The sequence below is a fragment of the Prosopis cineraria genome, unplaced genomic scaffold, assembly GCF_029017545.1.
Source record: "Prosopis cineraria cultivar Desert tree isolate PC_DT_omini unplaced genomic scaffold, ASM2901754v1 PC13, whole genome shotgun sequence".
In the NCBI taxonomy this organism is placed as follows: Eukaryota; Viridiplantae; Streptophyta; class Magnoliopsida; order Fabales; family Fabaceae; genus Prosopis; species Prosopis cineraria.
In genome coordinates this window covers 14,051,957-14,073,863 of record NW_026555344.1, presented here as the reverse complement: position 1 = coordinate 14,073,863, position 21,907 = coordinate 14,051,957, and the positions used below count along the sequence as shown (strand labels likewise).

Genomic DNA, 21,907 nt, shown 5'->3' with positions numbered 1-21,907 from the left:
TAGCTGCGAGATGAAGAATGAAGAAATTAAAGAAAGGAGGAGGTAAGGTACAGACCTGGAGAAAATAAGAGTAGTGGGAGGAATGAATAAGGAAGAATGACCGAGAGATTGTAAAAAAATTAATTAATTTAAATTAAGTTTCACATATTAAATTTTAGAAACTTATAACTTAATCTCTTAATTTGACAATTCTGTTATAATAAATTTATAACTTGTATTTTAAATTTTAACAAAAAAAATATTTTTTATTTTTCAACCATGTTAAAATTTAAAAAATAAATTGTAAATTTATCATAACATAGTTGTAAAATTAAAAGATTAAGTTACAAATTTCAGAAATTTAACACTTGAGATCTAACTTGAATTAATTGATCCTTTTGAGATTTTTTTTTACTATTCTCCTAATGATTAAACTATGAGATGGATGAAGGAAAATATATTAGGTCTAGATTTTTATTTAAAAAATATATATTTTTTGAAAAGAATTAAATTTAATCATTTTAAATGCTTTTGAAATATTAAATCTCTTTCTAAAATAGGTATAGCTCCAAAGGATAATATCCATGTCCTTCAAGATCTTAACTAATTTCTCTCATTATTATAATATTTTTCCATCAATACATTAATTAATTCACTCCTAAATAATTTTTTATATTTATATATATTATTGAAGATATCAGAATTTTTGTAGAATAACAAAGTACATTAATCTTTCTAAAAGTTATTTAAAATTTAAGGGCTTAATCAATATTAATTATCTTATAGAATTTTTTAATGTAATTTTTAAGGTTTTTTTCTATAAATTTCTAAGTTAACTAACCATTAACCTTAACCTTTGTAAATGGTATAAGCGAAATTGCACCCTTTCAAAAGTAAAGGGAGATAATGCATCATAAAAAAATTTTATGATACCAAACATTCCTATGCAAAGAGTTAAGAGATAAGAATAATTTTTAACTTATTTATATTTAAATATATTTTTGGGTTAAATATTAATTTGGACCCTGAACTATAAGTTTAAGAGTGATTTGAACCCTAAACTTTAAAAAGATACATTCTAAACACTAAATAATTAAAGTTGGAGCAATTTGACTTCAATCGTTAACTTTTAACAAACGTGGTCAAATTCATTTGAAAAAAATTCCTTTTTAGTTCCAATTTGACAAATGTTTGTTTAGAATTCAAAATACACTTTTTTAAAATTTTAAGGTTCAAATCACTTCCAAACCTATAGTTCAAAGTCTAAATTACATATTAACCCTTGATAATGTTACAAAGTTTTCAGGATATGAGAAGAAGGAATTAAAAAAAGGTAGATGATGATGATGATGATGATGATGAAACTATATAAAAGAAGATTGTAAATTATAATAATGAGTAAAGTTTTTGGTGGAGATTATGGTGAGTATAAATGAAATGGTGTAAATTGTAATAATGAGTAAAAAAAATTTTGGTAGAGATTATGGTGCGTATGAATGAGGAGGTGTAGAGTTGACTATTTTTTTCTTGTTGGGTGAGGTTGTAATAGGCAATCAATAGTAGTAATAGGAGTGTAACATAATCCTTTGCTATAAGCACACTTTCATTTTTTTTTTCCTATTTTTTTAGCATAATGGAATCTCATAATAATATCGGTGAAAAAAATTATCATTCTTTATTAGGAAAAAATCTAAAATAGATTCCTCTTCATATACTTTTTTCTCTGTCTCTTTCTTTATCATAAAGACATTTGGTTTTGTTTTATAAATTTTCACCTTCGTCGATCAATTCAAATTAAGAAACTTACACACTCCTTTAAAATCTTTTTAAAAATTGATATATTATGCAAAATACACTTTTTTCAATTATTATTGAATTAGTATTGATTAGAGTGCAGTTTTTAAAATACAAAAGGCAAATGTGCAATTTTGACCCTAAATTATAGGTCTAGGGGCAATTTGAATATTAAACTTTTAAAAATGTGCATTTTGAACCCTAAATAATTAAAGTTAGAGTAATTTGACTCCTACCATTAACTTTCAACAAACTTCTATTAAGTTGAGGCTTAAAGTGTAATTTTTTTCAGATGAATTTGATGGATGTTTGTTCAGAGTTAACAACAGAGGTCAAATTGCTTTAACTTTAATTATTTAAAATTTAAAATATACTTTTTTAAAGTCTAGGGTTCCAATCGCCCTTGGATTTATAGTTCAAAGTCCACATTGATATTTAACCTTATATTTTTTATAAAGTCAATTTGTAAACTGAAATTTGTTTGAATAATATAAATTAAAAGAAATTTTAAACATATTAGTACCTTTTTTTTTAACCAGCAAACATATTACCACCTTAAAAAATCTAGAGTTTCATGACATATAATATTTGAAGTGTAAAATTTTGATATGTTTAATAAGAGATAAATCAATAAAGATAGGTTGTATAAAAAGGATATATAAATATTTATATATAAATTAAAATAAAAAAATATTTCAGTAAATATGTAAATAAAAATAAAGAGCATAGGAGAAAATCTTTCCTATTAAAGTGCATAGATTGCCAATTGCCGCTGATGTTTGTGCAACAACTTCAACAGTGATTTGAGGCCATTTAGATTATTTTCTTTCCTTAACTTTGGGCTTTGAATATTCGGCACCATATTTTTTTTGCGTTGAGTTTCTTGTTCTGCTTTCTTTCCTTCTCCCCCCCCCCCCAAAAAAAAAAGAAGCTAAATCATAATATTTAAAAAAAAAATCACATTCAAGAACCGCTGGAAGAATTTAATAGTTCAAAAGAATTAAAAGATTTTAATATATATATATATATATATAATATCACCGGAAATTAATTAGAGAACTAATTTGAAAATAATTTTGGAAGAAAAATGACCGCAATACCCTTGCTTTAAAAAAAAAAATTACACCCTCCCCACCATCACACTATCGTACTGCGAGCTGCCAAAATCCTACTGTCGCCAATGAGAGCACCGGCGACCAAAGTTGCCAGAACTTCAAAGACCAATTAAATCCTCAAGGTGACCCATGATTCCTTGGCTCACTGAAAGGATATAGAACTATCAAGCCATGATTAATTCTTGATTATGTAGTACAAAATTATATATATATATATATATATAAACTTTGTAAATCACTAAGTGGTATTTGTTAAAGGTTTAATATGGAGAATGTGTCATTATAACCTAATGTTTACTTATCAAAAGCTTAAGTGAACTTGTCATTTTAACAAAAATCACTTGTCAACTTACTAATGTTTACTTGTCACTTCATTTTCAAAATTTTTTGCTTATTAAGAACTTAAGTCAGCTTGGAAATTTTAGTTATCAATTAACAAAAGGAAATTTATTAACGAGGTACAAAGTATATATATTTTTATATGATCATGAAATGCATTTGTTACAAGTTTAACAAAATTTATCATTTCAGTTAAGTTTATCTGTCAATTCATTAATGTTTATTTGCATGTTGAACATTGTTAACCAGTTCACCTTAGAAATTTGACAACTAAATTTTACTAAAATAACAAGTTCACTTACTATTTTGACATGTACACTTGAGGTTATAAAAGACATTCTGTATCCTAAACTTTGCTAATAAGTTCCCATGAGTAAATTGACAAGTTGATGTTACTAAAATGACAAATTGACTTAAACCCCCTAACAAGTATGCGGTTTGACGACTCAGGTAACAACTAAACACTAGTTAAATGACATGTTTGTTTAAGCATTTGACAAGTGCACTTCATATTATAACAACACATTATGACTAGTCAACCTTATTAACAAGACTCCCTTAGTAAATTGACAAATATATTTTACTAAAATGAAAGTTCACTTAACATTTTAACAAGTACTCTTCATTTTATAGAAGACACCTTATGCATATTGACGGGTAAGTTTCACTAATATGATAAGTTCGCTTAAACTTTTGACAAGTAAACATCAAGTTATAGTGACACACCATGCATATTAAACCTTGTTGCCACTTAGTAATTTAACAAGTAAATGTTAACAAAAACAAGAAGTTGAGTTAAAGTTTTAATAAATAAATGATTGGAAATTCAAAAAAAATTAAGCTGACAATATAATATATATATATATATATATTAAATTTTGTACTATTCATTAAGAAGTAATTTTGGCTTGGTGGCTTCATATAAAAAGTTAAAGACATCATTTTGACTGGCTGCTAGATGGTTATCATATCACCATTGTTAGCAACATGAATAAGTAACCAAAAGTATTAGTTTTTTAAATAACATCTTATTAAAATATTAATAATTTAACATTTGATAATTTAAATATTATTATTTATAAATCTTCACACATAATTTACTAGTCAACTTTTAATATAAACAAATTTATGGTGGAATTACTCCCTCTGTTTAAAAATATAAAATATTTTTAATCTTTTGAGATGTAATTATTAACTTTTTTTTTTTCAAAAGTGATACTATTGAATGAATTACTTTATATTTATTATAAAGCATTTAATAGGGGTGAATATGAAAAGATAAGATTAATTTAAAAGTAGGTAACTACTTTATTAGGAGATAAGATTCGGTTAAAAATACCTTCTATTTTAACAAAGAGAGTATAAATTTTGGAGGACTTATAATTTATCATTCTATTATAATTAACATATCAATTAGTGTGAAAAATATATTCACCTGTAAATTTTATAAAAACTAGTTGAGCAATTAATATTTAAAAGAAAATTTATAGTTTTTATGAATATTTATGAAAAATAATATTTAAATTATTAAATATTAAAATATGTATTAATATTTTAACAAGATTATATTAAAATTATAATTTTTTTAATTACTTACCGAATGTTTTCAGCATTGGTGATCCAATAATCATCCGATAGTTGGTCAAAATGATTGGTTAAAATGATATTTTCATATTTTATATGAGTAAAAAAAATAACATTAGTATGTTGACATTTACTTGTAATTTAAGGGGTTTAGTCAATATTAATTTTCACATAAAGTCCTTCTTTGTAATTTTGTGGACCCTTTTTATATAATTTTTTAGATTATTTGCTATAATTTTTTAGTTAATTAATGATCAAATTAACAAATATTTAATGAAGGGACAACATTACTCTATTTTTAAATATATAAAGAAAATAACATTATGCCACCCTTGAGAATGCTCAGGACACCTTAAAAAAGTCGAGGAACAAATTAATACTTTAACCCTACTTTTTGACTCAAAAGCATAAAATTTTGATATAAAGAAATTCATTCTTACAATCATAATTGAATATACTAGGAGAAGATGTGGAGTCATTAACTTACTTTAACATATTAAGAATTAAAAAAAAGCTAATTCGAACTAAATCATAATTTGGGCTACCGGAATATGCTTGCTTTTCGACTAAAATATTGTAGCTAATGCAGATTTCCAGCCTAAGAAAGTTGTGAAACTTATAGAATTTAATTATTGCATTCAATAGATTCAAGTTAAATTTAATTTAAAATTCAGATTATCTATTTTTAGACTTTTGGACATAGGTAAAATAATAAAATTAATAAAAAATTATATTTTAAGGAATTAAAAAATAATGTTCAATAAAATCTGAAAAAATATATATAAATCCCAAAAATTTTCTGAAAATATGTTTTTTCCCTTTGTTTACAATTATTCACCAAATAGACCCAACTAATAAAAAAGTGCTAAAAATCTAGCACTGAAAAGATAAAAATGTGTAAAATATCTACATGGATTATCAGAAGGGAATCATACAGTTCATTGAATAAGATATTATACAAAGTATTCAATGTTAAAAGTTGATGGTTTACGAAGTACTCATCATTTATTTTATTTTATTTTATTTTTGGTTACCTAAAGTATTCCCGCAACCAACAATTATGAGACTAATTTCTCGACAAATTTAAATGTCATTTAAAAAGTTGTCCTCTCCTAAATAATGTTTTTTCATACACCTCCAAAAATTGAATTCTAAAATAACATTTAAAAGACCCAAACCACTATCATTTGTGTCACATCCACTTGGTTATCATTTTTTTTTTTTTGGGTTATTGCCACATTAACCTAGTTTCGCTTTATTTATTTATTTATTTTTGTTGGTTCATGTGTGATATCAAGCCATTTAAATACACCCCTTTTTCTTATCAAGAAACAGTATATGGAAAAATAAAGTAAAAAGATTACAAACGTTAGACCCCACGCGCTGAAACCAAAAGAATCACACCAAAAAGATAAGCCCAAATTAAACATGCTACCCAGAACCTAAAGGCACTGGGGAAAAACAACAAACAACAGCAAAGAACACGAGCACATAACATGACAACAAGGACTGTAATAGGAAGGTCTGCAGAAATGCGAGTGCTAGTAAAGAGGACCTAGTAAGCATACTATGTAAGTAATGCTTCTAAACCTTCTTTCGTTCGAACCCATCCAAGGTACTGTCGGATTCTGAAACACGGTCATGATTCCTAAGGACGAGAAATTCATCCACTTCTAGCTCTAGGCTCGTTTGGATTCTCCATTTTTGAGATGCTTCCTCAACCCAATAAATGTTATCACAGCCTTATTCTTTTGAGGAACTACGTGGTTATCTCTGCAATTCCAAATGACTCAAGCAAAACGAAAAAAAAAAAAAAAAAGCATTTACTAGCGACAAGGACCCCTATGATCGATATAAATGTACAAAAAAATACATAGTAAATTGTACAAAAAAGTGCTTCAATTTCAAACAACCAAATGCAAATTTCATGTGTCATCATATCCTAATTCTTCCATCTGCCCTCGCTCACCAGCTACATACCATCTCAAATCATCCATTCCATGGAAGGAAAATGGGAATGAATGGCTAATTTGTGATATTGAGTTTGATCATAACAGTAGCGATCCCGATCAAAATGTTAGCAGGCAATAAATGCATAATATGAAAATCCAGGTTAACCCCTCTAATCAAATCGTTTAACCAGTGTTATGACTAGTATAATAAAATGCTTTATTTATGATTAATTTGACCACAATTTTGCCTATTAATCTTTAAATCAGTGCTTTCACCAGTTCAACAATTGATCCAGTTTTCAATACCTTGCTCAAATGTCACTAAATCCAACCGTAACTACTGTCACGCCGAAAAACTGAACCAGAAAGTCCCGAACCTAGCCATGAAAAAACCACGGACACTTTGAAGCACCCCCTGAAACAGAACTAGGCAGACCCCTTACCTATTCCTACAATGTTTCCTAATGTCCAAGATGAATCCCAGCCAGGACATAGCTGAGACAAGGGCAGAATCTCGTATAGATTCAGTCCAGACAAGAAAGAAAGTGCAGCACAGGAAACCACTGAAGATCCCATCCCCATTCCAACAGAGTAACTGGTTTTGATTATTTACAGTGACCAATTGCATTAAGTAAGGGCAAAAAGACTTGTCCTTAACACCCTATTAACAAGCACGTTGCCTATGAGAAAATTAACAGTCTTTGTAGCTACAGCTAATGAACAAATTTCAGGTATTAATGAGTTTTTTTCTGATCCAACATGGAGAAAGGGGGTATATAAGAAGAATTAAATGCTTCTAACAAGAACCAGACCTGGAAATTAACTAGATTGCCTAGTGGTAAAGACAGCGGTAGACAATAAATGCGCATTTACTATAAAACAGAATCCAGATGAGAGTGAGTAGATTATTAACATAAACATATGAATTCATGGCATAGCTTATTAACATGAAGACATTAACTCATTCCTCAAATTTCACTCAATGCAATGGCAAACTAAAATAGATTGATAGCAGTAAAGCTCTCATCATCCTATCAGTCACAAAAATTTTGCTTGACGTGAGAAAAACTGCTTCCAATTAGTTTATCGCTTCAGTATAATGATGATGCATAAAGTTACTAAACTATGCAAAGTTGCACAAAGGGCCTGGAAATCTGGATTAATAGCATTTGATATACGATGCAGTAATAAGTAAGATCAATAGTTTATTCGTACATTGTCATAAAAAATGGTTATTCGTACACTATAGTAGCAAGATTACAGCAACTTTCTTTCGCTTTCCAAAATTGAGATAATAATGAATCAAACCTATAGCATATATCAACGTCAGAGTTTCCAATTTTGTTAATAAATAAAGCACATGATTCTCACAGAATTTAGGACCATGCACTGCAAGGACTAAGCCAGGCTATTCAGTTCCAATGGTGCTTTTGTAGCTGTTTATCAATTGAGTCTGTACATCATGAGAGACTGGCGCATGCTCTTTGTATTCCATCGTGAATTCCCCTTTACCCTGCAAGTAAAGAAAAGCAAAATTAAAATCCAATTCAAAAAAGGTCAGCTATCACCACGATGTGACATAATCTTTCATTTCCAATCCAAAACCTCTGCATTTTAATGATAAATGCAATGCAATGCAGTTAGCAGTCAGTCTGAATCTATCACACAAGACAATAGAAGGTGCATTCAACTAAAAAGAGAAAAATTGTCATGAAATGTGGGCCCTATACATGGTTTGCTAGCATTATTCTCTCTGTGAATGAATGAATAGAAAGGGTCCAAAGATACAATTTAGCAGTTAAGAGAGATAAACTCTGAATGTGGACTGAAGGAACTTCAAGTGTAAGGTTGGATGAAGCTTCTAATGTGAAAAACTCTCAATCCTCTCTCTCTCCCCAACTAAATAATATGCAATATTTCAGAAGTTCCATATGGCCTTGATATTCACCTGTGTCATTGATCGAAGTGATGTGGAGTAGCCGAACATATTGTTAAGAGGAACCTGAAATAATTAGTCATGAAAACGGTCAAATGAATTTAAACTTAAAAGGTACACACTGCGGCAAAAAGTTTCAAAGAACATGCCAGATATTAATCCAAATGAAACTAGTGAAAATGAGAAATATTATGAAGTTTCAATCATTCAACATAACATTGTTCCACCAACACAAGAGCTTTACAAATAGTTTACTATCCATATTTCTTCATTAATATTTTATTGCATCATCCAAACTATAATGAATGAAATAGCAGCACATAAATTGTGAAAAATTAAAACAATCAAACTTGAATTTCTAAAGGGTGCTCTATGTACCTTTAAACTCAAGTAGCAGATCTGCTAGCAAAAACACTACCAAGTGAAGAGTTTGAGACACTCATTAGCAAGCTGAGCGTGGTGAACATATACAGCTCAGCTTGAGGGGGAGCGTTGAATGGTATGTAAATAATGGCTTTAGTTTATTACTTATTTATTCTATTTTTATTAGTATTTTACTCTTTAGTTATCATTGGTTATCCTTACAGACCAAACATCCATGAATAAGTTGATGGGACAGAAGTATTTATCTCTGCCATTTTTCAACAAAATAGTTAAAATATATATTGATGATTAGTATGCAGTAAAGGTAAGTCATTCCTTATCCTTTCGACAGGGACAAAATTCGGAGCACCATTCACTGAAGAGATGTGAACTTAAATCACTATGTCATACTTATATAAACTACATATTACATTTGATGTCTTTATTTTTCTTTTACAAAAAGAGGTACTTACATGAGCAGTAATAACCGAATCATCTCCCTCCTGGTCATTTCCAACAATCACACCTTTTCTCCTATCAGGAGTTATAAAGATCAGTCAGGAAATCCAGACTATTTAGTACTTGCTGTTACAGTTTATAATTTGAGATTGAGATGTCAGTAAAAACCCTCACTTGTTGATGTCACCAGCAACAGCCCCCTGAAATTCTGTTGGTACTTTCAGCTCAACAAGCATAATAGGTTCCAATATAACAGGTCTGGAAGCTGCATAGCACTGTCAAAGAAGATAGAAACACATACTTTCATAGTGATGAAGACCTAACTTGTAAGTGAAGGAAACAACAAATGAAAATCAGAAATATGTGTAACGTTGTTCAAGGACCTGTCTAAAAGCATAGATAGAAGCCAACTTAAATGCAAGTTCACTGGAATCAACAGAATGAGCAGCACCATCTGTCAAGACAACCCGAAGATTTTCAACTGGATGTCCAATTAAAGAGCCCCTGTACAAAAGGCAATTAGGTTCACCAATCCAATAATAATCATTTTCACATGCCAGAGAATCTATAACCTTCTAACTTATTACAAGGCATACACAATCCTATACAACAAATATAAAAAATATATATAACTATGAAAATAAGTAAAAATTCACCCACGAGTTCGCTGCTTCTTTGAAACCCTTCTCAATTGCTGGGATAAAACCTGATGGTATAGCCTGCCCAACAAGCAAGTTTTCAAATTCAAACTTGGTTGGGGATCCTGCGGGAGTGGTTCAATATAGCTGCCAGCGTGCAAAATACAATACAGTATCATTAGAACCCTAGAGAATATGTTTAAGACGATATAACAAACACCACAATTAGAACTTACCAAAAAGCATGGTAAATATAATTCAAACCAAACAGAACTTCTAAGATCAAGCTGGTTGCTCCAAATTAATAAGCCAACAAGCAAACCATTTTAAAAGAAAAACATGCATGCTAATTATTTTATTGCCAGACCTGCCAAGGGTTGGCTGTGCAGTTGTAAGATTATTTGTCAAAAGGTATCAATATCTAATTCAGTGATTAAGAGGTGACCTAATCAGCCGAACCCAATGACATGTACAAAAGATTAAAGCTTATACCTATGCACCTACTAACATTGACTTTACACAGGCAGGCCGGGTCTTATTGTCAAGCTTCTTTCAGTTCTTTTTTGTTTTAAAAGGAAAAAACTCAACCAAGGGAAGCCAAAAAAAAAAAAAAACATGCCAACCAAGCTCCCCAGAATTATTCAAAACAAGTTTTAGGATACCAAAAAACTGAAAGGAAGCTGCATTGATGAGAAAAGAAAGTAGACTTGCTAATCCATGCTTACCCAATTACTCGACCATATTGACCTTGCCCTCCAGATTGCTTTTTATGTAAATAATCAAAGTTGGCACGCTGAGTAACAGTCTCTCTAAAATTAACACGAGGCTTTCCAACAGTAGCATCAACCTTCATGCACAAAGACATCGAAATAAAACTCCAGAAGAAGCAAACTTTGGATATTATCAACAAGAATAACAGGGAAAATTAATCTACAAGTCTTTCTAGTTTTTCTCAATTTTGAACTAAGTCCCTGTAATTTATTTTGCTTTAATCAAGCCCTTATAGTCTGATAAATTAAATATGTTAATCCTTAAAGGGTAAAATCCTTGAATTTTTCCATTTAAAAAATGAAATTAAGAACTTCTACATTTTTATTAAAAGATTATATAACTTTAGAATTAATTACATATTTTTTATAACTCAAAATTTATATAATTAGGTTATGCATTTAAAATAACTTTTATACATATAGACTTCACATAAAAAATTTAACAAAAATGTAAACATTGTATTAAATCAAATTTTCCTTTCTTTTTTAGCCAAAAGCATAAAAAAAATTTAACAAAAATGTAAACATTGTATTAAATCAAATTTTCCTTTCTTTTTTAGCCAAAAGCATAAGATAGAATTTTCTATAAATTTTAAAAGTTTGTCTGTTTTGGAAAAGTTAATCATTAACCTTCAGGGACTACCATAATCAATCAAACCATAAGAACTTAATTAAAAAAAATAAATTACAGATACCTAATTCAAAATCGAGAAAAACTAGAAGAACTTGCAAATTAATTTTGCAAAAAAAATAAAAAGAATAAGTACCTTATACTCTCTCCTAATGCGTTCAACATAGACTTCTAAGTGCAATTCCCCCATTCCTGAAATGATCGTCTATTTACAGAGATATAATAAGGTCATTGTAATAAATAATGAATTTTCCTAGTAAACAAATTGGAGAAAGAAAGGAAGAGCAACCTGCCCACTCTCTGGGTCCAAGCCAACACGGAAAGTAGGGTCCTCTTTCTGGAAGCGATTCAAAGCTTTTGAAAACTATAAGCAATACAAGGAGCTCATCATCTTTCACATCATTGGAGCCAGCGGAAGAGGTGGTTAGTCTGTTACATCATTTAAGAAAGTACTCACTTGTCCTCCAGAATCTTTTGAAATGGGTTGTACAGCCAATGACATCACTGGCTCGGGTACATTCATAGAAGTCATTGTGTATCTGACTGACCCATCAGTAAAAGTATCTCCTGATAACCAAAATCACTAGCATTAAGGCCAATATACAAAACGAAAACAAGAATGAGTTAAAGCAGCTCTAGACATAATAGTAGAGCCTCTGTGAACATTTATTTACGAGTTCTAATTGTCAATAGCCCACCTCTCATTGTGTCCATTAAAATTAAGTTTCAGCGTAAGGCAACATAGGCATGTCCTTTGTCTACATTACAACCCCACTTGAGCATGCGTGCAACAAGACCTATCATATATTATAATTATAATCAAACCAGCCATGACCCTTGGTGACATTTCTCCAGCTTGAGCCAGATTCTTGACAAACACTCCCAGCCAACTAAAAAATTAACTAGAATTTAGGAAACATTCATGCATAGATCCAAAGAAAGGTGTAGAACCTGATGCACAATCAACACCAAATACAGCAACTATTTGTCCAGCATGAGCCTCCTGAATGTCCTGCAGGTTATTGGAAATCCCAATTAAAATTTGACGTAAATAAATAAATAAAAAGCTTCAAAATAAATATAGCAGAGAAACAGAACCCGACAGGTTCACTATTTTTGTTAATAGTATCTAGTATTAATGAACTAGATTTAAGCATCATCGAATCTAATTAGGGGGTAAATGACTATTAAAATAACCCACACTGATCCCTCCAACTTACCCCCTCCAACATGATTTATGTTTTCAGCAGCATTCAAATTATAATATAGATTGAGAATGACATCAAGAATCTAAAGCTCACTTCCATCCCATCTGAATGCATCCAAACCAATTAATGAACCAGATTAGAGCATCCTCAAATTCAAATAGGGGGTAAATGACTAATAAAATAACCCACCCGTATCCCTCCAACTTACCCCCTCAAACACGATTTATGTTTTCAGCAGCATTCAAATTATAATGTAGATTGGAAATGACACCAAAAATCTAAAGCTTACCTCCATCTCATCTGAATGCATCCGAACCAAGCGAGGAACCTGAATTTACAGAATGGCATCAGCTCCACATTCGTGATAGTCCCAAATACAATACCATTTAACTATGAATAAAATGTTTTTCCTCAGAAAGCTTCTTTTTTGTGGACAACCTAATCGATACACTTATTTGTTTCGATAAGACAAAAGGGAACAAGATCAAAATGGAGGTCAAGACGTCAACCCCTATAGGGAAACAAACAGGATGAAAACAACCAGATTTTCTATCAGATTAGACACCTCTGTAGGATATATGGCTACCTAGATGAAAGTTGAAACACCATGCTACTTTCCAAACCCCACAATTCCTCTTTCCCAGGATGGACTTGTAACAACTAAAACTACAAATTTGGACCAAACAATAACATTTAAGGGTATGTGGAATATTTCAGAAAAACAAGAAAAAACTCAGCTTAAGTTATCATTTTCTAGTGAAAGTAAAAGCTACGATTAATTACTGTTAGAAACCTCTATTTCTCTACGGAAATACAGAGTTCAAATCCAGGAAAGAGAAAATCATCTACAGAAAAGAGACATATAAATTCTAGCTCAAAATAGACTAGGCCCACACCCAAATCCTCATTGGAATTCTGGCAACCTTAAAACTAGTTTGGATAAGGGCATTGGATTTAATTGTTTCCCAAACTGTTCTCATTTAAAGACAAAAAATAGAAGCATCTTAAAGTTGTTTTTGTTTTATTTTTCTTGTTTTTAAAATACACTACATTTGATCATTAGAAATTACCGTTAGCTTGATCAATTACTATTATAAGCCACCACTATTTGCCACCAATGACCGTCATTATCAGTTGATTTTATAATGCTAAAACTATTTTTAAATTAACATAATCAAACAAGCTTTTATTTTATTTTGTTTTGAAAAACAATTCTAAAATCATTCAAAAAAATTCTAAAAACAGTTATACAAAACATATTTTAAGAACAAAAAATGATCTCTCGCCCAGTCCCCTTTTTAGTAACCTTCAGGGTTCAGTCTAACAAGATTCTTCAAGAACCCTTCCCTCCAACTTCCACGTACCCTCTTCTAGCTGGACTCTTTCCCTTTAGCAGCACTCAAGCAGGCTATGTCACTGTCTTCACTAGACCCTTTAACCATTCTTCTATCACCCAGCTTTCCTAGTTAGTAACTATGACTTACATATGCAACAAAGAGCATAAACAGTACAAAATGATCAATGAATCATTAGGATTAATTTTAATCCCCTCAAATTAATTAGAATAATAGAGACTGTTGGAATTACCTTAAGCTTCTTGCCAGTATTTATGTTAATAATAAATTCGCCCTTCCGAATGACACCTTCGTAGATTCTTCACCAGCGCAAAAAGGGAAAAGAAAGGGAAAATACACTGTAAGCTAATGTGTCATATTCTCATGTACCGAATGTCACCCCAAGTTTAAAACAAGTCATTGCAAGTGCAAGAGAAAACAGAGCATAAACCACCTCATAAGGTCAGGGGTACCTTAAATATGTTAACTGACCAAATCGCCCTTCCTCCAATTTGAAAGCTAAAGCGACAAGTGGTCCATCAGGACTTCCAGACAACACAACCTGCACAAGGAAAGCATCACAATTACCCAATAATATGGCAAAATTAAATTTAAGCAAAACGAGGACTAACTTCTCATTCTTTAAATACCTTCTCCTCATTCTTTGTCTGGTCAAGGGCATAATTACTAACTTCAACTGGACATGGCAAATAATTAAGAACGCCATCCAGAAGTGGCTGAACCCCCTGTACCAGTAACAAAAGATGATGTCTATATAAGGACATAACAAAGGTGAAAAAAGGGCATTGCAGTGCAACTGATGCATATGCAATAATTCTGGACTGTTCTAGTTTGACCAATAAGTTATATTATGTTTTTCCATCCATGTTTATGTGGTATTGGAGATTCAAAAAAACTATAAAAAAAAAACCCTTAAAAAGACAAAAACTATAGAGGAAGGCTGGTTGAATGGAAAAGGGCATGCGACAGCCAATTTAATTATAAATTAAAAAAAAACAGAGTGGAAGAAGATAGTCTCAAATCATTTTTTTTCAATTTTCTATTTTACTTTTAAATATAATGCATGTTTAAATACAATGAAAAGTTTTAACAGCTTAGTTATACAACAAAACATCATAAAGGTTCTCTTTTTTTTTTTTTCCCGCATCACATTAAATATAAAATAGCTAACGCTTCATAGCAAGACCACTTGACTCAACCAGTGCCTTTGAACTGCTACCTATTAATCCAAATCCAACATCTTTAGTTCAGTCCTCGCCTAAGCCTTGGAGAACTAGACTATATAACGATTTTAAAGAGAAACCAATTGGAGCAATAAACATATATTTTTCCTCAACAGAAGATTCATGCAATTTTAGTCAATATAAGATTGAAACATTTTGCGCAGCAAAGCTCTGAATTTCCATTGATAAGAAACGAATACATATATAGTAGAATAGGAGAGAAAAATTCTAATCAGATCACCTAAAATCTCTCCTATAATCATGAAAATAGAGTCTGAGATGATGATGATGATGATGATAAATGAGAAATCAGAATAGGGAGATAATAACAGAACATATAAAAGGAAAACTACTTAAGGCCTCAGTGGGTTCATTAGGAGGTGGCAGGCCCACTTCCAACAAAATGAGATGTCAATAAAAAAATGAGCATAAGGTAATAATATTCACGATTAAACAGAAATGTAATTGGGACAGAATTAACACTTGACTATTAAAAAATCAAGAACCTAAGATTTAGCTGCTTAGTTCTTGGGATATCTTACTACAAATTTATGAGTCAAAACCTACATTAAGAATCTATTTCTAGTGCTGAATTAAAAACCGGGACATACTGGCCAGCTCAACCTGTAGGACTAGGAACCTATCTTCCGTACAGTCCAGATTAAGGGGAAAATTGGACTATAATAGAACTGGTCAACAGCCAGCTGAACCGGCTGAAACCAGATCAGTTTTTTTAAAAACCAGATTTAAAAAAGATTGCGGGCCCGCAATGATTTTCAAAATTACAGCTTAACCCCTATTGGGCCATGAGCTTCAGTTTTACCAAAACCAATGCTCAGCCACATCTTGAATCTAGCATGCATGCCTCCTTTTTATATTGAAACTACGCCACTCATTGCCTTAAAATTCATGATGTGGAACTCATGCTGGTTTCACTTAGTTTGCACCAATCAGGCATGTCTTCCTCTTGCTTTTATTATTTTTCTCTGATATTTGTTGATTTTTTTTTTCCTTATAAGTTATGTCTTGAAGCTATTTTTTAATGTAAACACGTTTTTTATCTTTGTACCTCATATTATTTATCTGGTTTTTTTTTTTTACAAAGCTTAATTTTTTTAATTTAGCTTAAATACTTATTGCTTTGCAATTTCCTTTATATGACAAGCATGTTTTTGAGCATTAAATAAATTTGGAGTGATTGTAAAGATTTACAATGATCTTTTTAACTAGATCATAGTTTCATTCATGCTTGTCTCATTTTTGTCAATTTATATCTTTCTTAATTTCTGATTGGAAATCATCATTCGTGAAAATTATATTAACCATAAATGTTCATCAACAATTCATCACTAATGCCATATATTTAACATTTTATTAAAATAATATATTAAATTTTTTCTCAATTATTATAATGTATAAATGTATAAATTGAAATATATTAATTTAATAGCAACTAGTTCGACCACAATCCAACTAGTGAACCACTCGTCTGGTTCAATGACCAATCCAATTTTTAAAACCTTGCTTTCAAGTCTTAGAAGCATCAATTACAAAAAGAATGAAAAATGAAGTTTGCATCCAGCACAGTCAAACCAGGAGCTAAAAAAAATTAAAGGCAAAAATAACATATTATCTTATTGTGACACTAGTGACATCATATGGCTGCTTTATATCTCTAAATTAAATTTCTAGAACCAGGCAAAAAATAAAACTGAAAACCACAAGCAAATACATTTTAAATAAATCCAATTTCAAAATCAAAATCCTGGAAAGAACCGAAACAAATTTATATCATACTATTCAATTTAAATTAAAGCATTAGTGACAAATTTGTATCAACCACACAGCAATTAAACACATACATAGATGTGGAACATGTTTTAGTTTACATACTAATAGGAAAGATACACTCTTGAAGTTAAGTTATCTAACAGTTACCTTGTTTTTGAAGGCACTGCCCATGAATACTGGTATAAATTTCCGTGCTACGGTGGCTCTACGAATTGCTTCCTACTCAAAAAAAGGACTAACTTTAGCAATATAAAATAGGAAGAAAGGGCAAACTTCTGGCATATAGAAATATTAGATAAAGCACTTATACAGACAAGGTTCAGAAATTCATTTGAAAAGAGCATGAAAATCTATCTCTGACTTCTACCAAAAGGAAAAGCAACAAGGAAGAAAACTTCAACTGGAATCTAACTTTGAAAGCTCTACATTCCTGTTTGGCCATCCTTTCAATTTCAGCCGATTGTGAAATGTCTTTGAAAATTAAAAGGAACCATCTTCTCAAAATGCACAGTAACAAAAGGTAAGGGCCAAAAACAAAAGAAAAAAGAAATAGCAGTTGTATTTGGCTAAAGCATCCGACAAGTGCATTTAGTATTATCAGCGCATTTAGTTTGGCATCCACACACCTCAAGATCAGTAGATGATATGGGCTCATCATTGAGAAATGCTTCAGCAAGTTTATCATCAACTTCTGACACAACTTCTATAAGCTCACGTCTTTTTTCCGCAGCCATAGTCTCCATATCTGCAGGTACATCCTCCGCAACAACTTTTTCACTGCAATAAGAAAAATCGAAGCATGCCCTAGCATAGTGTCAAAAAGGATAAACAAGAAAAACAGGATAAAATGCAGCATCTTTTAAAACAGACCCATTGGAACCATGAAAATAGTAGGCCTTCAATTGCACAAGATCAATGAGACCCTGGAAATCTTCTTCCAAGCCTATCGGAACTTGCACTGCAGCACTATGATGCCTAAGTTTCGACCTTGCCTGCAAAACAAAGCTGATCAACACGCCATTGTTGTAATTGAAGCAAATGACATCTGTCATTCTAGGATTTATGTCCTTTGCGAAAAATGGACCTGGAGAAAGAGGGGGGGAAATCTGATTGAAATGACATGGTTCTAAAAGATCTAAAGACAGCTACTGATAGCAAAATTTTGGCTTCGTACTATGTATTAAAGCAAAATCTTAATTCAGTTGGGCTCTTATAATTTAAAAAAGAGAAAAGCTTGTGAGACGTTTTTTTATAAACATCAATTTGGCATCAAAACAGATTAAATTTCAGGTTTTCAATTTCAGATTACAAATTAACAAAAAAAAATTATAAAATGTATGATAATGATAATTTGCATTTATTCAACTACACCTGATTCAGAACTTTCCAAGGATCTGCTCCCATCCTATCTAGTTTATTGATAAATGCAAGCCTTGGGACCCCATATCTTCTCATTTGCCGATCAACAGTAATAGACTGACTTTGCACTCCCCCAACACTACATAGGACAAGAATAGCACCATCAAGAACACGCAAAGCCCTCTCAACTTCAATGGTGAAATCAACGTGACCAGGCGTATCAATTATGTTAATCTGCAATGGCACATTATCCAAAAATACAGATATTTATAGTTTCTAAATAAAATTATAATAATTATAGTTTGTGAACAATAAAAATAATAATTGAGAGATCAGAGGAATATATTAGTGGGTAATCGAATTTCAGATGAAAACCCCAAACATTAATCATCAATTTAAAAAATATCAGTGCAGTGCTTAGGTGTTTCAATGAGATTATTTAATATAGTTATGATATGACATAGAATAGATTTTTCTAATGAGTGAGTAATGCGCTGCAAACACTTTTTATTTCGATACCTTACGTTTCTAAATTGAAAAATGTCCTCAATACTATAGCTTTATTGGAGAGCCAGATTGCAAACGCCTAATCAACTTTACCCAAGTCTTGTCCATCTCCATGTTCAATCAATTTCAATGGAAAACGGATTTTTTTTTTTTTGGTTCTTTTTCTTTAAATCGGTTTAAACAGTACGTCTCACCAAAAACAGCGTACTAATAAATCATAAGAACCGGCCTACCAAAAAGAATCATAAGAACCTATTTCCCCTGTGGCAGGCTGTTGCCTGGCAAGTCATCAATCAACCTTCAAGTGCAAGAGATGGTGGCTCAGGTCATACTAATCCGCCTTCAAACCCAAAGGAACCCCACACTCACACAGAGAGTCTATATATGCATGATGATTCAGCAAATGACAGGAAAGGTAACTGAAGACTATTTAAATCCCCGAAGAGGTAAGAGGACAAAGCTTTCTCAACCTCTTAATTGTTTCCTCACTAGCTCACATCAGTTAATCGGTTGTACCTTGTAGTCTTTCCAAGAGCAGTAAGTAGCTGCCGACTGAATAGTAATCCCCTTCTCTCTCTCCAAATCCATAGAATCCATCTTGGCACCCACTCCGTCTTTACCTCTAACCTCGTGAATCTCGTGGATTCGCCCTGTGTAGAACAGAATCCTTTCCGTCAGTGTGGTCTTGCCGGAGTCGATGTGCGCCGAGATCCCAATGTTACGAAGCCTATCCATGGACTCCTTCCACCATGGTTCCTTGTCGTCTTTGGCCCGCGCAAGGTTCCCGGTGGAGAACTGGCGGAGGTGTAAGGTGCCGGCGAGGAGAGAGGCGGCGGGCGACGGTGAAGGAGTCATCTTAGTGGGGGAAACGTAGAGGGTGTAGAGGAGACGATGTGAGGATGACCTCGTGAAGCGTGCCATTGTCGCCGGCGTGCAGGGTTTCCAGTGGGGTTTGGAAGCGGTAAGCTAAAACCCTGAAGCCCTGAAACCCCCCGAGGCAATGGGAGAGGACCCTATCGTGGGAATATACGAAGGAAAATACTGAGGAGTAAAATCTGGTAATTCATTTTGGTCTTATTTGCACACCATGTAGTTTTACGTAGTTGTTCCTAATTCTTCCGGCTTCATCTATTTACATTTTTAGTTTTTATAATTTTAAAAATACGCATAACTACTGATTAAGTATCATGAATTGGTGATAAAGTTAATTTTGCTCATACGTATCTCTTTTTTTTTCACCTAAAGGCATGTATTATTTGATTAAATCTTATTTAAAATATTAAATATGGATGCTTCTCTTAATGAAAATTTGAATTTTAATTTTTCATATTGTGAATAACTAACCTCTTTCATTAGATCAAACCTTCCGTTAGTACTAAAGTATATCTTTTAACTCCTTTGATAACATATACTTAATTTTGTAGTTGTTGCTTACAATTGGTTTAATTAAGTTAAATATTAAAAGAAATTCTCTTTACTTTTATTTTTAATCATACTTGATTAATTTATTCTCATGTCAGCAAAAAAGTTAACAAAGTTACTACAAAATTAACCCTCTTGATGGTAGCTCATTGTCTTTATATGCATTTTTAAAGCTAAAGGGAGTGAAACAATGATATCAAGCTATGAGGACTTGAAACAAAACATAACCAAAGAATAGAGACCTCATGCATAGAATTGTTATTAATGTTATTCGACTTAAAAAATTGGGAAAAAATATTACTCAAGCTACCCCCTGTTGAGTTAAGCTTGAAGGATTTTGAGCTTGTTTGATATGATGGAACTAGGTGGTATCGATATGGAAATGAAATGAAATTGAAAAAAAGTGTGTATTCGGTATGATGGAATTCAAAAATTTACTAATTCCAATTAATTGGCTTCCATGATAAATGCTCAGTTATCAAATTCCATGTTCCCTTCTTCATTTTTTTACCCCTTCCTCTCTCATCTCCTATAAACCTTCCTTGGTCAACATGTAGCATCCCGAAAATTATTCCCTTATTTAATTAAGCTAATGAAGGGTAAACATGTAAATTTAAGTATAAATGAGTTTGAGGATAGTTAGGGATGACTATTAGATTTGGCTTTAGCCATTGGATTGGGTTCGAAAGTAAATTGGGTCATTCAAGTTCAAATTGTAAGAAAAAAAAATTGAATTTTGGCCCAATACATTATGCTGTAGCGTGAAAATTTATGTTGCAGTATAATTCCTAAAATCAATATTTTTAAAAACTTGAAAATAGAGGAAAACACCATAAAACAGAGGGAAGGCGATGGAGAGAGTAGTTGCCCATTAGGGCATCAATTTTTGTGCATTTTAGAGGTGACTCGAGCTTGATTTCACCGAGGTATATCTCCCTTATCTCTTCTTCTCTCTATACATTTTGAAAGTAAGATTTGAGGTTGAGAGATAATGATTTTCATGCCTAGGGCTTTAGGTCCAAATCTATTTGTCTAAGTAGGACTAATGGGAGTTGTTTGAGTTATCTAAACTTAGATATAGTGGTTTTATGCATCAATGAGAGTGGGCTCTCAATTATGAACAAAATTATGCCCTAAAGTGCCATAAATGGTAGTGGTTGAGATAAGTGGCTATTATTGATGTTGATTAAAGATTTTTTAGTGTTAGTTGGAGTTAATAGAAGTTAGGGAACTCATTAGATGTGAGGTTGATATTGTAGTTGAGAAATTTAGTTATTAAAGTATGAAATTAGATGTTAGAAGTGGTAATTTTGATCATGATTAGTGATAGGTGTTAATGTCAATTGTAAACTAACCCCATGAAACACCGGATAGCTTAAGTTTAGCTTGTAAGCAAGTAATAATGAGGGTAAAACTTTTACCTCTCAAAGGTTGGAGGTAATTAAGGGAAATTTGGTTTGTGTATTTATTTGTTAATTAATT

At 31.7% G+C, this 21,907-nt stretch overlaps 1 protein-coding gene across 1 annotated transcript; it reads right to left on the bottom strand.

The window, feature by feature from the left end:
- Nucleotides 1-7,951: 7,951 nt before the first annotated feature.
- On the bottom strand, nucleotides 7,952-20,055 carry LOC129291038 (elongation factor G-2, mitochondrial). Its single transcript, XM_054928140.1, is given in 21 exon segments — nucleotides 7,952-8,276; nucleotides 8,712-8,765; nucleotides 9,536-9,596; nucleotides 9,696-9,796; nucleotides 9,905-10,025; nucleotides 10,182-10,287; nucleotides 10,290-10,306; nucleotides 10,885-11,006; nucleotides 11,697-11,765; nucleotides 11,850-11,924; nucleotides 12,018-12,127; nucleotides 12,512-12,572; nucleotides 13,058-13,096; nucleotides 14,356-14,422; nucleotides 14,576-14,664; nucleotides 14,753-14,848; nucleotides 17,285-17,356; nucleotides 17,764-17,914; nucleotides 18,008-18,129; nucleotides 18,509-18,730; nucleotides 19,520-20,055. Coding segments are annotated over 21 exon segments (2,265 nt in total). The 5' UTR covers nucleotides 19,925-20,055; the 3' UTR covers nucleotides 7,952-8,171.
- Between the last annotated feature and the right edge of the window lie 1,852 nt (nucleotides 20,056-21,907).